Below are 13,491 nucleotides of genomic sequence, written 5' to 3'. Positions count from 1 at the left end.
TTTTTTTTTTGATGGAATAATGTTTTATTTTAAACAGTTTTGAATCAGCTGCCTCTTCCATCACCTTTGCCCGCCACAACTACAAAAAGCCTGCTCTTTAATGGACGAATTGCAGAGGAGGTGAACTGCCTTTTGGCTTGTAGGGATGAAAATCTGGTTTCACAACTTGTACACAGCCTCAACCAGGTGTCAACAGATCACATGTATGTATTTAAAGCAAAGTATTTTAAAATTGACTATTATATGTGTAGAATTATTAAAGACACTTTATTGATACTGCCTAGTTTGTAGAAACATAAAGTTCTAATCCACTCTCACCAAAAAGCTTATTTTTATGTTGGGCCAGTAAAATTTTGTTGTTGTTGCTCAATGTAGTGGAGTGTTGTTGTGGAGCAGTGTAGGGGGAGGGAGCATTTAACATGTGCCTTGAGGTCCTGAATGAAAGGCTATACCTTAGTGATTTAGTGAAAAGTGAGTAACAAAACACTAACAAATTGGGGAAAGTAAATAGATTGCAACACCAATGTTGTAATAGTATAATTACTTCATGATTTTCAGCATCTTTTTGTTCTGCTTTTGGTTTATGAATAATGGCTTAAAAATACTGAAGCGCTGGATCTCAGAAAATAGATGGGTAGTTTTTAGAGCTCTGAAATAGACTACACATAAATGTATTAATTTATAAATATGAAATATGTAATGATTTCAAAAGAGTTCAAAATCATATTAGAGACATAAAATTATTTATATTCCTTCTTTATTATTTTTATAAATAACTCAAGGAAGCGAACATATCCAACACATCTTCTTCCTATTTTCCTCACAATAACAACCCTGTGAAGTGGGTTGGGCTGAGAGAGAGAGTGACTGGCCTAAAGTCACCCAACAGGCTTTCATGGCTAAGGTGGAACTTGATCTTGTAATCTCCTGCTTTCTAGCCTGGTGCCTTAACCATTAGACCAAACTGGCTCTCTAGATTGCTAGAATCACTAGTCTAAAATTATTCCAGACAGCAATAACAACTCAGATTCGGTTAACAGCTGGGTAAATACACAAGTTTCATTTCACAGTTGTGACTTCTGTCAATAATGGGTTTCTTCAGAGAAATCCCTGGCAAATTTAGTACCACTAAGAAGACACTTGTGCTGTTCTTGAAACCCAGACAAATGCACAAAGTACAGAGCTACTAGTTATCCAGTTCCTAAAATATGATACATTTTATATAACAAGTATCTTAAATTTGCCTTAGTAACAATTGTTAATTCTTAAACTCCTTAAGAAAAGTTAAGTTAATTCTTAAACTCCTTAAGAAATGTTCCTGGTGAGTTGCTTCCCTCAGTAAGTTAGATGGGGGATTTTGCACCAGAATTAACTTTTAGACCAATTTCAAAGACAGAACTATAAAAGAATATTATAGTAATCCAATTCTGAAGTTAACCAATCCTTATATTCAGGAATTACCATATCCTTTGTAATTATGTCTAATGATAACAATAGCTTGAGGAGATTAAAAAAAAATGTATAGGCTGATGTAGCTCCCAGTCCATTTTATAGTGTCCTGGGATTGTATGTTGACATTTTGTGGCAAAAATAATAAGTTTCTGATGATACTGTTTTCTGTCACTTTATTCCACTCTTTAAGCAAGAGAATAAATGCAAAATTAATCAAATTATTTCCAATAACTTGCCCAGGGCTAAACTAAACTTTGAACACTAAAATTCAAAGGTCCTTATCATCTGCATGCTAAGCATGTGGTTCCTGAGTTTCTAGGCAACAACTATCTCAGGTACATCTTTTGGACTCTTCTGAATCTGAGCGTAAGTTTTTTCCCCAAAAAACAAACTTTTATCTGTCCCCCTAAGCCAAAAATGTTGCCATCCCTGATCTGGGATCAATACAAATTGTACATCTATCCTTTGGAGGAAGAATAAAGCTTGTCCAGAAAGAACAGTATTCATAATACCTTGATAAAATCTTCTCTGCATGTCTCTCTGCAGTCCTACCTTATGTTTTTTGGAGCCTCATCCAGGCCATTATAGCATTCAGATACCTGTCAAAGGGCTTTTCAATTTTTGATGATTTAGATGATATTAATATATAGAGATGACTATCATCAACTATTATCATACCTTAATTCCAACAGCTTATAACTCCCCCAAAAGCTTTATATAGATATTAAACAGTAATAAAAAAGAATGGAACTCTGTAGAACCTCACTGCTTAATTGTCAATAGCCAGAGGTGTTTTCCCCCCTAAACATGGCCTATGTACTGTATTTTTCGGAATATAAGACACACCTTAGTTTTTTGGGAGGAAAATAGGAAAAAAAAATTCTACCTATGCCTACCAGGTATTCATCTGGCTAGTGTCCTTAGCCTCGTCAGCTTCAGCACATTAGTTCACTGGTTGTGATAGTGTTTTAGGCCTCCACATGCCCCATTTTTGGCCTCTGTGCGTCATGTTTTTGGGCAGCTATCGGCGGCGATGTGCTTTGGCGAGCCCCACAGCCTTGAAAAGCTCTCAAACACAGCGTTTGGAGGCTGAAAACGTGAGGTCTGGAGACCAAAAACGCAAGCCACTTTCTGTGGCAAACTCTGCAGCCAGGAAGAGGACACACGGAGGTCGAAGGGTTGGGGCTGGCGGGTGGGTGGGACTACATTTGGAGTATAAGACACACCCAAATTTTCAGCCTCTTTTGGGGGGGGGAGTATGTCTTATACTCTGAAAAATACGGTAAGTACTATTCAAAGCATAATAATTTAATACAAAAATTCCCATTGGTTAAAGAAAGATGACACCATCAGTGTATTAAAAACCACCGAAATATTGACAGTCAATCTTCCTTAGCTTAAAAAAATCGCAATCTTTGTAAATATTGCTATTTATAACTAGATTAGTTGAAAACAATCATAAGTAGAATCTTAAATAGGTCACTGAAAGTTCATTGCTCTTTTAAAAATTGTGAAATTACATTTTTAAACAAATTAGTCAATGATTATCTTATAAAAGTTGTGTGTTATTACATGCTATTTTTAACACATTTTTAGAACAATGCAAAATTAAGAGGAACAATGTTATTTCTTGATCAAGTGTTTTAATTAACAGGAGAGTTAATAATGGTGAGACTGTTGCTTCACGTTTGAGAACCTATTGTATTAAGATGAAAACAACTGTGCTGTATTGCAAAGAATTTAAATATAGGCAGTTCTCAATTTATGATCATTCAAAGTTACTGTACAAGTGACTTAAAATAAACTACTTATGAAGTGTCATCAAAGTTATAATTTACTTTGTTGCTAGGCCATCAGCTCGCATTTATGACAATTGCACTGTTTTGTGGTCACGTGTTCACAATTTGCTATTTTTTTTGTTAGTTTCCAGCAAAAATCACTAATTTTGGAGAATGGATTTGCTTAACCACCACATGGTTTGCTTAACGACTGTGGGGATTTATTTTACCACTGTGGTAAAAATGGCCATAAAACCAAATCTGGCTTCATAATGCCCCAACTTATGACTGCAACAATTTGTTACCAAAATTCTAGGCTCCTGTATATTTGTTTCATGCTACAGACCATGAAGGAGAAGAAACCATTTTCATCTCAGAAAAATGATATTTTATGCGTGTCCTAATTAATAGAGTGCATGCTGGACAATACTCATGGATTCCTGTAACTCTTTTGTTTTCTGTATCTTACATCAGAGAATTGAAAGATAACCTTGGCAGTGATGATCCAGAGGGAGATATACCAGTCTTGCTGCAGGCTGTCCTGGCAAGGAATCCTAATGTTTTCAGGGAAAAAAGCATGCAGAACAGATACGGGGTACAAAGTGGTGAGAGTTTTTATTCATTTCACTATATTTTCTAAAAAAAATAACAATCAACTTTGTTACCTTTCTAGTGTGACAGCACAAATGGATTTCAAATGTGTCAAATGTCAAATGTGTTGGCTTATTTTGTTTTCAATACATGAGATATGTATTCTAGCCATTTAAGCCTAGGACTTTGGGGGGGGAAAACTCATTCAGACTAATAACAGAATAATAATCCCTTTCAAGTAAGTGCAGTACTCCTAGAAAAAGTCACGTTGGCATGGTCTTACACAGAGGTCTTCAAACTTGGCAGCTTTAAGACTTGTGGACTTCAACTCCCAGAATTCTCCAGCTGGGAATTGAAGTGCACAAGTCTTAAAGCTGCCAAGTTTTGAAGACCTCTGGTCTTACATGTTGAAATCTACATTTAAACAAACACCTTCAACAATTGCAGAGCTTCTATGTACTGCCTTCACTGGAAGAGTTCTTAAAAATTCAGGGAGATATTCAGAGATGTATCTGCCTTGAAAGTAACCCATATTGAACATTAGGAATTGTCCACACCAAATATTTTGTGGTATTTTATATTATATCATAGAATGCTTTTTGATAATTTTTAGGTCAATATGTTTTATAAAATTACCAAATTTCAATTCCATGGGAGTGACGGTCCCAGATTTTGGGTAAGGTATTTCAAATAGATAAGTTAGCCCATTTGAGGTACCTTGGTTCAAAATGTTTTGCTTTGTGCCGTTTCACCCAGTTAAAGGTTACACACACGAGAGTTTTAATAGTATAAGGATAGATTGTATTGGACATCATAATTAACTAAGATTTATTGTGAAAACTAAATGGAAAACACAAAGATGGAAAGATTGAGTACTACTCACAATGAGAAATGGAAAATACAATATTGCTGACTGGAATTCTGTTATAGACTTTTTTGCAAGAAACAGAGTTTCTTATGAGTTATGGTTTTGATGATTAGACCAAATAGATTATACAAAAAATAGAGTTATTTTATAACCATAGAGCAATACATAAATTTATAATTGTTCTTATAACTGCTATAAAGAAAATCAAAGGCTACTTCTTCGTAGCAGCCTTCTTTTCTTTTTCTTTTAACTCTTTTCTTTTTTCTTTTTTCACCCTATATTAATTTCTATTAGTTTTTATTTTCTTTCTTAAAGTTGAGTGTATGTGTATGTACAAAAACACACAAAGAGATACATATGTATAAAACAAACTTAAATGGACAACTTATCCCAGTTAACCCACTGGTGTCTCTGTAAATCCCTCCTATTTGCAATAAAGGATTTTAAGAAGCCTCTTCCAAAATTCTCTTTCAAAGTTCTGATGTCATTGTATGTGCTGCCCATACTTTTTTGCATAATTATTGTGTTTAAATTGTGTTATAAAGCTAACAAATAGGGAAATAATTCAGAACAATCTTACTCTTTTTTTTAGGAATGATGATGCCACAGTACAAACTTTCTCAGAATTCCATGCATGGTAGTCCTGCATCTTCCAATTATCAGCAAACCACTATCTCTCATAGTCCTTCAAGGTATATATCATCTTTTCAGATTTTGAAGTGTGATTCTTTTGGTCTGTAACAAAAATATTTAATTTGTTTTGTTTTGTTTTGATTTATACTTCACTGAAACCATGATACAATAATTGGGATGGACCTTTAATACTTTTAGCAATGCATTTCTAGCATTTTAAAACTTTATATGATAGTGGAAAAAAAGTAAATCATCGTTATTTAGAGATAGAAAACCTTCTTATACACACACTAATACGCATATGTGGATTTACACAATATTATCAATAAAGGATTATCAGATTTCTTTGTGATTGTCCATACATAATCTGTATAAGTAACCTGTTTGTAAATCATATGTGATACCAGGCCTTCAAACCCCTGAATAATTGGAACCATACATTTTATCTTTTGAACGTTGAAAGACTAATTTCTTAGTAATAATGATGGCACAGAGAATCTTTTTCTGTTGTTCAGCTGTCAGTTTGTCTGTGATAGGCATGAAATTAAAAATGAATGTCAAAATTATTAGTATGAAAGTTAAATGAATAATATAATTCTTCTCAGAATATATCTGTAGGATATTTATGTTTTTTGATTTTTTTTTTAATTTATATGCCGCCCTTCTCTGGAGACTCAGGGCGGCTTACAAGGCGTTAAGCAATTGGTGATCCAATGAAGTATACCTTCATTGGATCACCAAGAACAAAATGATTTATATACTTTTTTTCCTTTACAAAATTCAATAAGGTCCTAAGGCTGATCTTTTTAAAAATAAAGTAGACTCTGTTAGTTACTGACATTTATAGACCCACATTAAGATAGTTCCCCACTATTCAGACATTGGGATCTTATTACTTACTCCCATTCAGTCTGTAAAATTTACATGTCAGATTGATTTATCAATGACAAGTATTTGTAACGTGTTATTAGAGTTATATAAATGGATTTATTAGTAAAAGGCAAAAGATTTATGCAATTTGAAGACAATAGGGTTAAAATTTTTAGAAAAAGGAGTAGTTAATGTAGTTTATGATCAAGCAGAAATGTAGTTTTCTAGACAGAAAATTTCTGTCTAGCTTAAAAATTTAGCTACTCCTGTTTTCTCTACACTCCAGAAGTGTTCATAATAAATATTAGTGAATACTATTTAAGTAAGTAAATTTGGATTCATCAGACACTGGATTCCCTGTTTTACATTCTGTTCTGAAGTGTGCAGGTAATTATGCTGCAACATTGTGATCTTATAAACTACCAAACTAAAATGCTATATATATTTATCACTAAATTGCTTTGTTGTTTAGTTCTCTATTCATATTATTTGACTGATTTACTAAGGATGAGAATATTGATAAATGGTGGCTTGGATCCAGGGAACAAAGCACAATTCTTTAGATTCAAAGAATCAAGAAGAGTTACAGAACTACAAGGATATGACTCCTTATGATACAGTTTCATGTGTGATGTTAAATTATAACAGTACAATTGAAATATGATGTTTAAAGATAGAAGATGTCATAATATGTAAGGTTAAGTACAATATAGACTTGAAAAAGGATTTTTATATAATAAGAACTCTGAATTGGTATCACCTTGTTTGGAGACAACAAAATTAATCCTAAATAATGAATTCAGTATTTGATATTTTAATAGAATAAACTTTTTGTCTGCTTTTGCTGATCAGCATTCTATGATCTGAAAAAGCTTTTTGCTATTCCAAATTCAAATTAATATTCCCAGTTATATCATCCTGTGCCACCGGGTGAAGCAGGGAAAGCGTGCTCTGTGTTTCGTTAAGATATTTCAACTGGTGGGATCTAGAAGAAGGACCTTCTCTGCTATTGCCCTTGCTTTGAAATATTTTATCCTCAGAGATGAGGCCAGCCTTCACCTTTCTGGTTTTCTGGAAGAGTGTAAAGACCTGACTCTTCTCATCAGCATGGAAGTCTAAGTATGATATAACCCAGGAAATGATTGGTGACTTGCTTTTTGAAGTTTTAACTTTGAATTCCACTTTTATCTTGTAAGTTTTAATTTTGTTCTTAACACTGTCTTTAATATTCTCCATTGTGGGTGGAGACAGCAGCCAGGATGGGTTGTACTCATCTATTCAGGTTGCCAGACTGAGCCTGTCAAAGTTGTCAAGTCCCGCCCTTGTTACTCAGCAGACCCAGCTTTTGGCTCAGTCTGTCAGCCTGGACAGGCATGTGGGACTGTTCCTCTTGCTGTTTTTTGCTCTTTCTTGGCATTTGCCTCTTCTGATTATTGATTAGTGTTGGAATTATTGGTTTTGACTAGGACTGCGACTTGGACTTCATTTTTTTCCACACACAGTAAGCTCTTCTACCCCAGTAACTGGCTTAGCTAGTTATCTGGTGTGTGTGTGTGTGTGTGTGTGTGTGTGTGTGTGTGTGTGTGTAATTTCCTTTTTCTCAAGCGGGATCCACATTCCCTCTTTGTCAATCGATTGTGGGAATTTGGGAGATTTCCTGGCACTTCGCGTTCCTGTTGGGATCGTTGCTGGCCATCCTTGCCTGGTACAGCCAATTTGATGTCTGTGGAGGTTTCACGCTCCCCTTGTCAACCTCCTGGCTGCCATTTTGAATTTCAAACGGCCGTTAATCATCTCTGCCCTTGCCTCTCAGTTTGGCTGCTTGTTCGTTTTCTCGTTCAGAATCGGCTAGTGGAGCCTCGCACTCCCACTTGAAGCCTATGGAGCGCAGGCACTTCAGTTTTCAGTGGATTGCTGGCCGTTGCGTCGTCCGGAGGCTGGTGAGAGTTTTGGCGTGAAAAACAGCGTTCGGAGGATTATTGGCTTGGCGCTTCCCCTGTCAGTGTGTGAGTGCCTCCTGGCTGTTTATTGCCGTGTAGGAGCAGCGCAGCGCTCGGCGGGACTTCGCGCCCCTCCCCCCTCCTTTTTAACTGCATCTTCTCTCCTGTGGAAACCTTTGCCTGGTGGAGCTTCACGCTCCCCTTTCTTTAACGGCACAAACCACTTTCTGACGTGGAGGACTTTGTGGGTTGAGCTTCGCGCTCCCCTTTGAAGGCACAGCCTTCTCTTCTTGGTGACAGGCTTGCTGGTGGAGCTTCGCGTTCCCCCTTTTGAAGCACGGCTGATCCGTCTGTGTGGGGATTCTCTCTAGTGGAGCTTCGCGCTCCCCTTTGACAACACAGCTGCCCCTTCTGAAGGAAGTGGGGTTGGATTTGCAGGTGGACCTTCGCCTCGTACAGCTACCGCATCTGAATCTGGGGCACAGGTGGACCAGCTTTCCCTTCAAGATTGCCCTGTGGTTATTCAGACGGCCAATCTATGGGGTTCCCCAGCGGCTCCGGCTCCTGAGCCCCCGGAGGAGCCTTCTCCGCCTCCACATTCCGAACCGGCATCTGCTCCCCATCCGGTGGAGACTGGGTCGAGTGAGGCCCAACAACACTACTCTCTTATGGCTCTGTCATCTACAGGAGACTTTGGCGATGGAAGATGTCCGTATACGGCAGGAATTAAATAAGATTATCGCCGCCACACAGTTCTCAGCGGACGCTACTCTCAATGCCGCTCGCTTTGCAGCTAAGTCCCTCGCTTCTTCCATTACTGCACGTCGCTTAGACTGGCTCCGCCACTGGCAAGCCAACGCCAGGCATAAGTGGCGTCTGGCTTCGGTTCCCTTCACCGGTTCCAAGCTGTTTGGGGACTCCCTTGAGTCTTTCCTCACAGAAACTAAAGACAAAAAGAAAATCCTTCTGGTTGTCTTCTGTAGGGGGAATCGAGATTCCATCCTTACCCGTCCCGTCCCCAATCTCGCTCATATGAAGGAGCTAACTTTACCTCTCCTTCTGCCAGACCACATAGGAATTTTCAATCTAGACAGCGGGACGCCCAGGACAGGGCGTCCAGAGGTAGGACATTTGTTTCCAAACAGCCCTTTCGAGGGGGAGGAGGTCGTTTCTCCAGGCGCCGTTGTTAACTGCATCCCGGATCCTCCCATAGGGGGCAGATTGGCCCTCTTTGCCCCTGTTTGGGAAGGTTCCACTTCGGATAAATGGGTCCTGGCCACCTTACGATCTGGGTTGGCCATTGAATTTCTCTCCCCTCCTCTGACAGTCTTTGTGAGTTGTCCGCTTTCTAAGAACATCGAGAAATGGTCCCTTATGGACTCGGCGGTTCAGCATCTCCTTTCAATCAGGGCTATTCAACCTGTGCCCGAGATTGAACAGAGGACGGGATTTTATTCCCGTGTTTTCCTTGTGCCTAAGTCATCAGGGGTGGGGGTGGAGACCTATTCTGGACCTCAAACGTCTGAACTGGTATGTTGTATACCGTAAGTTCAAGATGCAGTCCTTGAGATCTATTCTTGACGGTGTTAGGAGGGGCGATCTCCTCTCTTCTATAGACCTTACCGAGGCCTATCTCCATATCCCCATCCTTCCCTGCCACAGGAGGTTCCTTCGGTTCTGCTATGAGGGGCACCATTACCAGTATCAGGCCTTGCCCTTTGGCCTTTCGTCTGCCCCTCGTACATTTACCAAGGTGTTAGCTGCTTTAGCAGCATCCCTTAGGGCCAAGTCCGTTCGTATACAGTGCTACTTAGACAATATCTTAATTCTATCTCCTTCCCCTCAACAGGCTGCCTCTGATCTGCAGCTTACTCTCCAGACCCTGGCTGCCCTTGGCTTCTCCATTAACTTGCAGAAGAGCCACCTTGTCCCTACCACTCGTTTGCTCCACCTGAGGGCCCTGATAGATTCGGTGGCAGGGAGGATATTCCTTTCACTTGAGCGACAGGATAGCTTGAGGTCCCTGGTTTCTAAGGTTGAACGGGCTAGGTCGGTGTCCCCCCAGGTACCGTCACAGCTCCTGGGCAAAATGATCTCTGCCATCGCGATAGTTCCCTGGGCCCAGCTGCACTCGAGGGAACTTCAATGGTTTCTTTGCCATTGCAGAAGGCGGGCAGAGGCTCTTCTACCATGAACGTTCCCATTCCCAGAAAGGTGATCAGGTCCCTGGGGTGGTGGCGGTCACCTGCAATATCCCGAGGTTGTCTCTTCTTCGACCTGCGGAGAGTGGTGGTGACAATGGACGCCAGCCTTCTGGGTTGGGGTGCTCATTGTCTGGGTCAAGTGGCACAGGGCACCTGGAACAGCACCAATGCCCGTCGCACCATCAACTGGCTGGAACTGTGGGCGGTCTACCTGGCTCTTCGTGCCTTTCACCATCTCATCCCCAACTCTCACGTCCTGGTCCTAACGGACAATATTACGGCAAAGGCCCATATCAATCGCCTAGGGGACACACGGTCCCGATCCTTGATGTCGGAGGCCTTGAAATTGGGCGTCTGGTCGGAGACTCACCTCGCCTCGTTGCGGGCGGAACACATTTCTGGCGTCGCCAATGTTCAAGCGGACTGGCTAAGCCGTCAACGACTGAATCACGCAGAGTGGCGCCTTCACCCACACATCTTCCGCCAAATTGCTACACGTTTCGGGACGCCAGTGATCAACCTCTTTCTCCATTCATCCGGCACTATAAACTGGACAAGTTTGCTTCGGCAGATGCTGCCTTTGGTCATCGGGTGCTGCAGCGGGTTCTCTCGGGGGAGGGTTCTTTGGACCAGCCTGGTCCCCCCCAACTGTAGGGACAGTGATCTTTGGTATGTCCCATCCTGGCTACTGTCTCCACCCACAATGGAGAAGGGGCGTTGGTCCTACCTGAGACGCACCTTCTCGTTGGGTGGAGACAGCAGCCAGACCCTCCCTGTGCCAGTCTGGTCTCTAGGTCTTTGCTTTTCTTCCTCTCTTATTTGCTCTTCCACACACCGAGCCTGTCTTCTGGTCTTCGCCAAAAGCTGGGTCTGCCCAGTAACAAGGGCGGGACTTGACAACTTTGACAGGCTCAGTCTGGCAACCTGAATAGACGAGCACAACCCATCCTGGCTGCTGTCTCCACCCAACGAGAAGATGCATCTCAGGTAGGACCAACGCCCGTTTTATTCATGTGTTTATATTATTATGTTATAAACTGCCCAGAGTCACTTAGGTGACTTGGGTAGTGTGGAAATTTAATAAATAAAAAAAAAGTAATACAGTAATTAAATAATTAGGGACACATTGTATTTCTATTGGTGCTCTTACAGTATTTCTTTGGATTTTATTTGCAGTCGATTTGTGCCACCACAATCAAGTTCTGGTAATAGATTCATGGCACCACAAAACAGTCCAGTGCCTAGTCCATATGCTCCTCAGAGCCCTGCAGGATATTTGCCATATTCACATCCTCCAAGTTACACGCCTCACCCACAGATGCAACAAGGTATTTTTCTTCTTTTCAGAGCATGCTAAATTGTTCCATATGCATTTGGTTAAAGGAATAATGTCTTGATTAAGATAATAGTTTTTAATGGTGCCAATTGTTAAAGAGTTGGAGTTTGTGTGAGAGAAGTAACGGATTATGTGCTATGCTCACTTTGGCACCTACCTTATTCAGTGCTATCATGCAGTCCATGGCAGATTATTAAAATGGGAATCCTGACTCAAAAATAATACAATTTTCACTGGTCCATCTTAGGCAATGAAGATTTCCAACCTGGTAGTTGTTTCCATTCCTTCTTTCCTAGATGCTTTCTTCAAATACAGTGTACTATTTCCATTACAGGGTTGGAAAGGATATATTCAGATCATGGCTGACATTATTATTGGTCGCACAGTCAGCCAGATGTTTAGACTAGATTTGGCATTTTTATCCACCTATGAATTCCTTCCCAAAGACCTAGGATAAACATGTTATTTGATGCTGTTAAAAGAATTGCAGAATGTAAGCTGTTTCAGGTTTTAATTATATCATAGGCGGTTGCACTGTCAGCTAGAAATTTAGACTCGATGATGATGATCATCATGATCATGATCATGATCATGATGGTTGCTTTTAGGAATGGCTTGCTGTTGTCTTCCTAGGTCTGAGAGAGTGACTAGCTGAAGCTGACCTTGTGCTTAAGGTAGAACTTGGGGACTCCCAGTGTCTTGCCCAGTGTCTTAGCAAATACATCAGTGCTTCCCAAATTTTATCCTTCATCACCCAAAATTGCTTATCAGAAAGTCTTATCACTTCTAGGACAGGTTCATAACTTCACACTTTCCTTCAGCACCTTCATAACTTCGAATAGTCACTGAACGAATAATTGTAACTCAAAGATTATCTGTATTATAAAAACAGTTTCATTGATTTTTATGTCATTTCAACAAATCATCATTGGTAATTTCATTCATTTTCATTTTAGAGATTTTCAGATATATTTTAATGCACACTGCAAACTTTAAGTCAGTTTAAACATCTGTGTTGTGATGGGTAATGGTTTTGTATATTGTTACCCAAAGTAAAACCACTTTTACTCAATTCTGGGTAATTTACCCAAATTTCGTAAGCATTGCTCTCCCTCCCTCCCTCTCACTTGTAAACAAGTGTCAGCAATATTCTTAATTCTTTTTTTACTATAGATATAGGCAACAGTATTTGTATGCAGAATTAAAATTGTTTTTTAAAATGCTAAAAACTGTAATTATTAAAATATTTTAAGTGATATAATCAGTTCTTTTAATACTTCCATTAAAGATAATATTCCTAAATCTTATCACCCAGAGAAACTTTGAACTTTATCAGTCAAAATGTTTTTTAGGATAAAAAAATCTGCTCTCCTATTTCAGAATCTGTTTTAGATTCTGTTTTAGACTGATTTAGACAAATCGTTGATATTTACATATGATGTCTAATAGATAGCAACCATATGCATTAAACTATTCGTTTTGTTTGTGCTATTTTCTCTAATAATCATTTGGCTGTTATTGCGTTCATCATGCATTATAGCTAATTTATATATAGATAACTTTGATAATTTCAGTTCAGTGGAACCCTTCTATCCATTAGATTCTCTTGCCACTAATCCATCCTACCATAAAGTAAATCATTATTTATTTCATGATTGCCTCCTCTAAACTCAGAACTGAATATGGGCTGCTTAGCATGAAATTCCCTGTTGCTCATCTCTTTTAGAGTTATCTAAACATCTTTGATTATGTGTCTGAGTTATAACATTACACTCAGTTTTCTTTTTGTTGTTCTCCAAATCATTGCCACATATTTTCA

The 13,491-nt window shown here is 39.5% G+C and overlaps 1 protein-coding gene across 1 annotated transcript in view; it reads left to right on the top strand.

Annotated features, from left to right (window-relative positions):
• Positions 1 to 13,491, top strand: part of NIPBL (NIPBL cohesin loading factor) — a 169,251-nt gene that overhangs the window by 79,666 nt on the left and 76,094 nt on the right. Inside the window, exons 3-6 of the mRNA XM_070938900.1 lie at positions 38 to 203; positions 3,705 to 3,835; positions 5,282 to 5,381; positions 11,513 to 11,664. Coding sequence (XP_070795001.1) covers positions 38 to 203; positions 3,705 to 3,835; positions 5,282 to 5,381; positions 11,513 to 11,664 — 549 coding nt within the window. The remainder of the gene's footprint in view (positions 1 to 37; positions 204 to 3,704; positions 3,836 to 5,281; positions 5,382 to 11,512; positions 11,665 to 13,491) is intronic.

This window comes from Pituophis catenifer, unplaced genomic scaffold, assembly GCF_029215685.1.
Source record: "Pituophis catenifer annectens isolate HBS135680 unplaced genomic scaffold, rPitCat1.0.hap2 SCAF_2, whole genome shotgun sequence".
In the NCBI taxonomy this organism is placed as follows: Eukaryota; Metazoa; Chordata; class Lepidosauria; order Squamata; family Colubridae; genus Pituophis; species Pituophis catenifer.
Note: the sequence above shows the minus strand (reverse complement) of the source record. Positions and strands in the feature narration are given on the sequence as shown.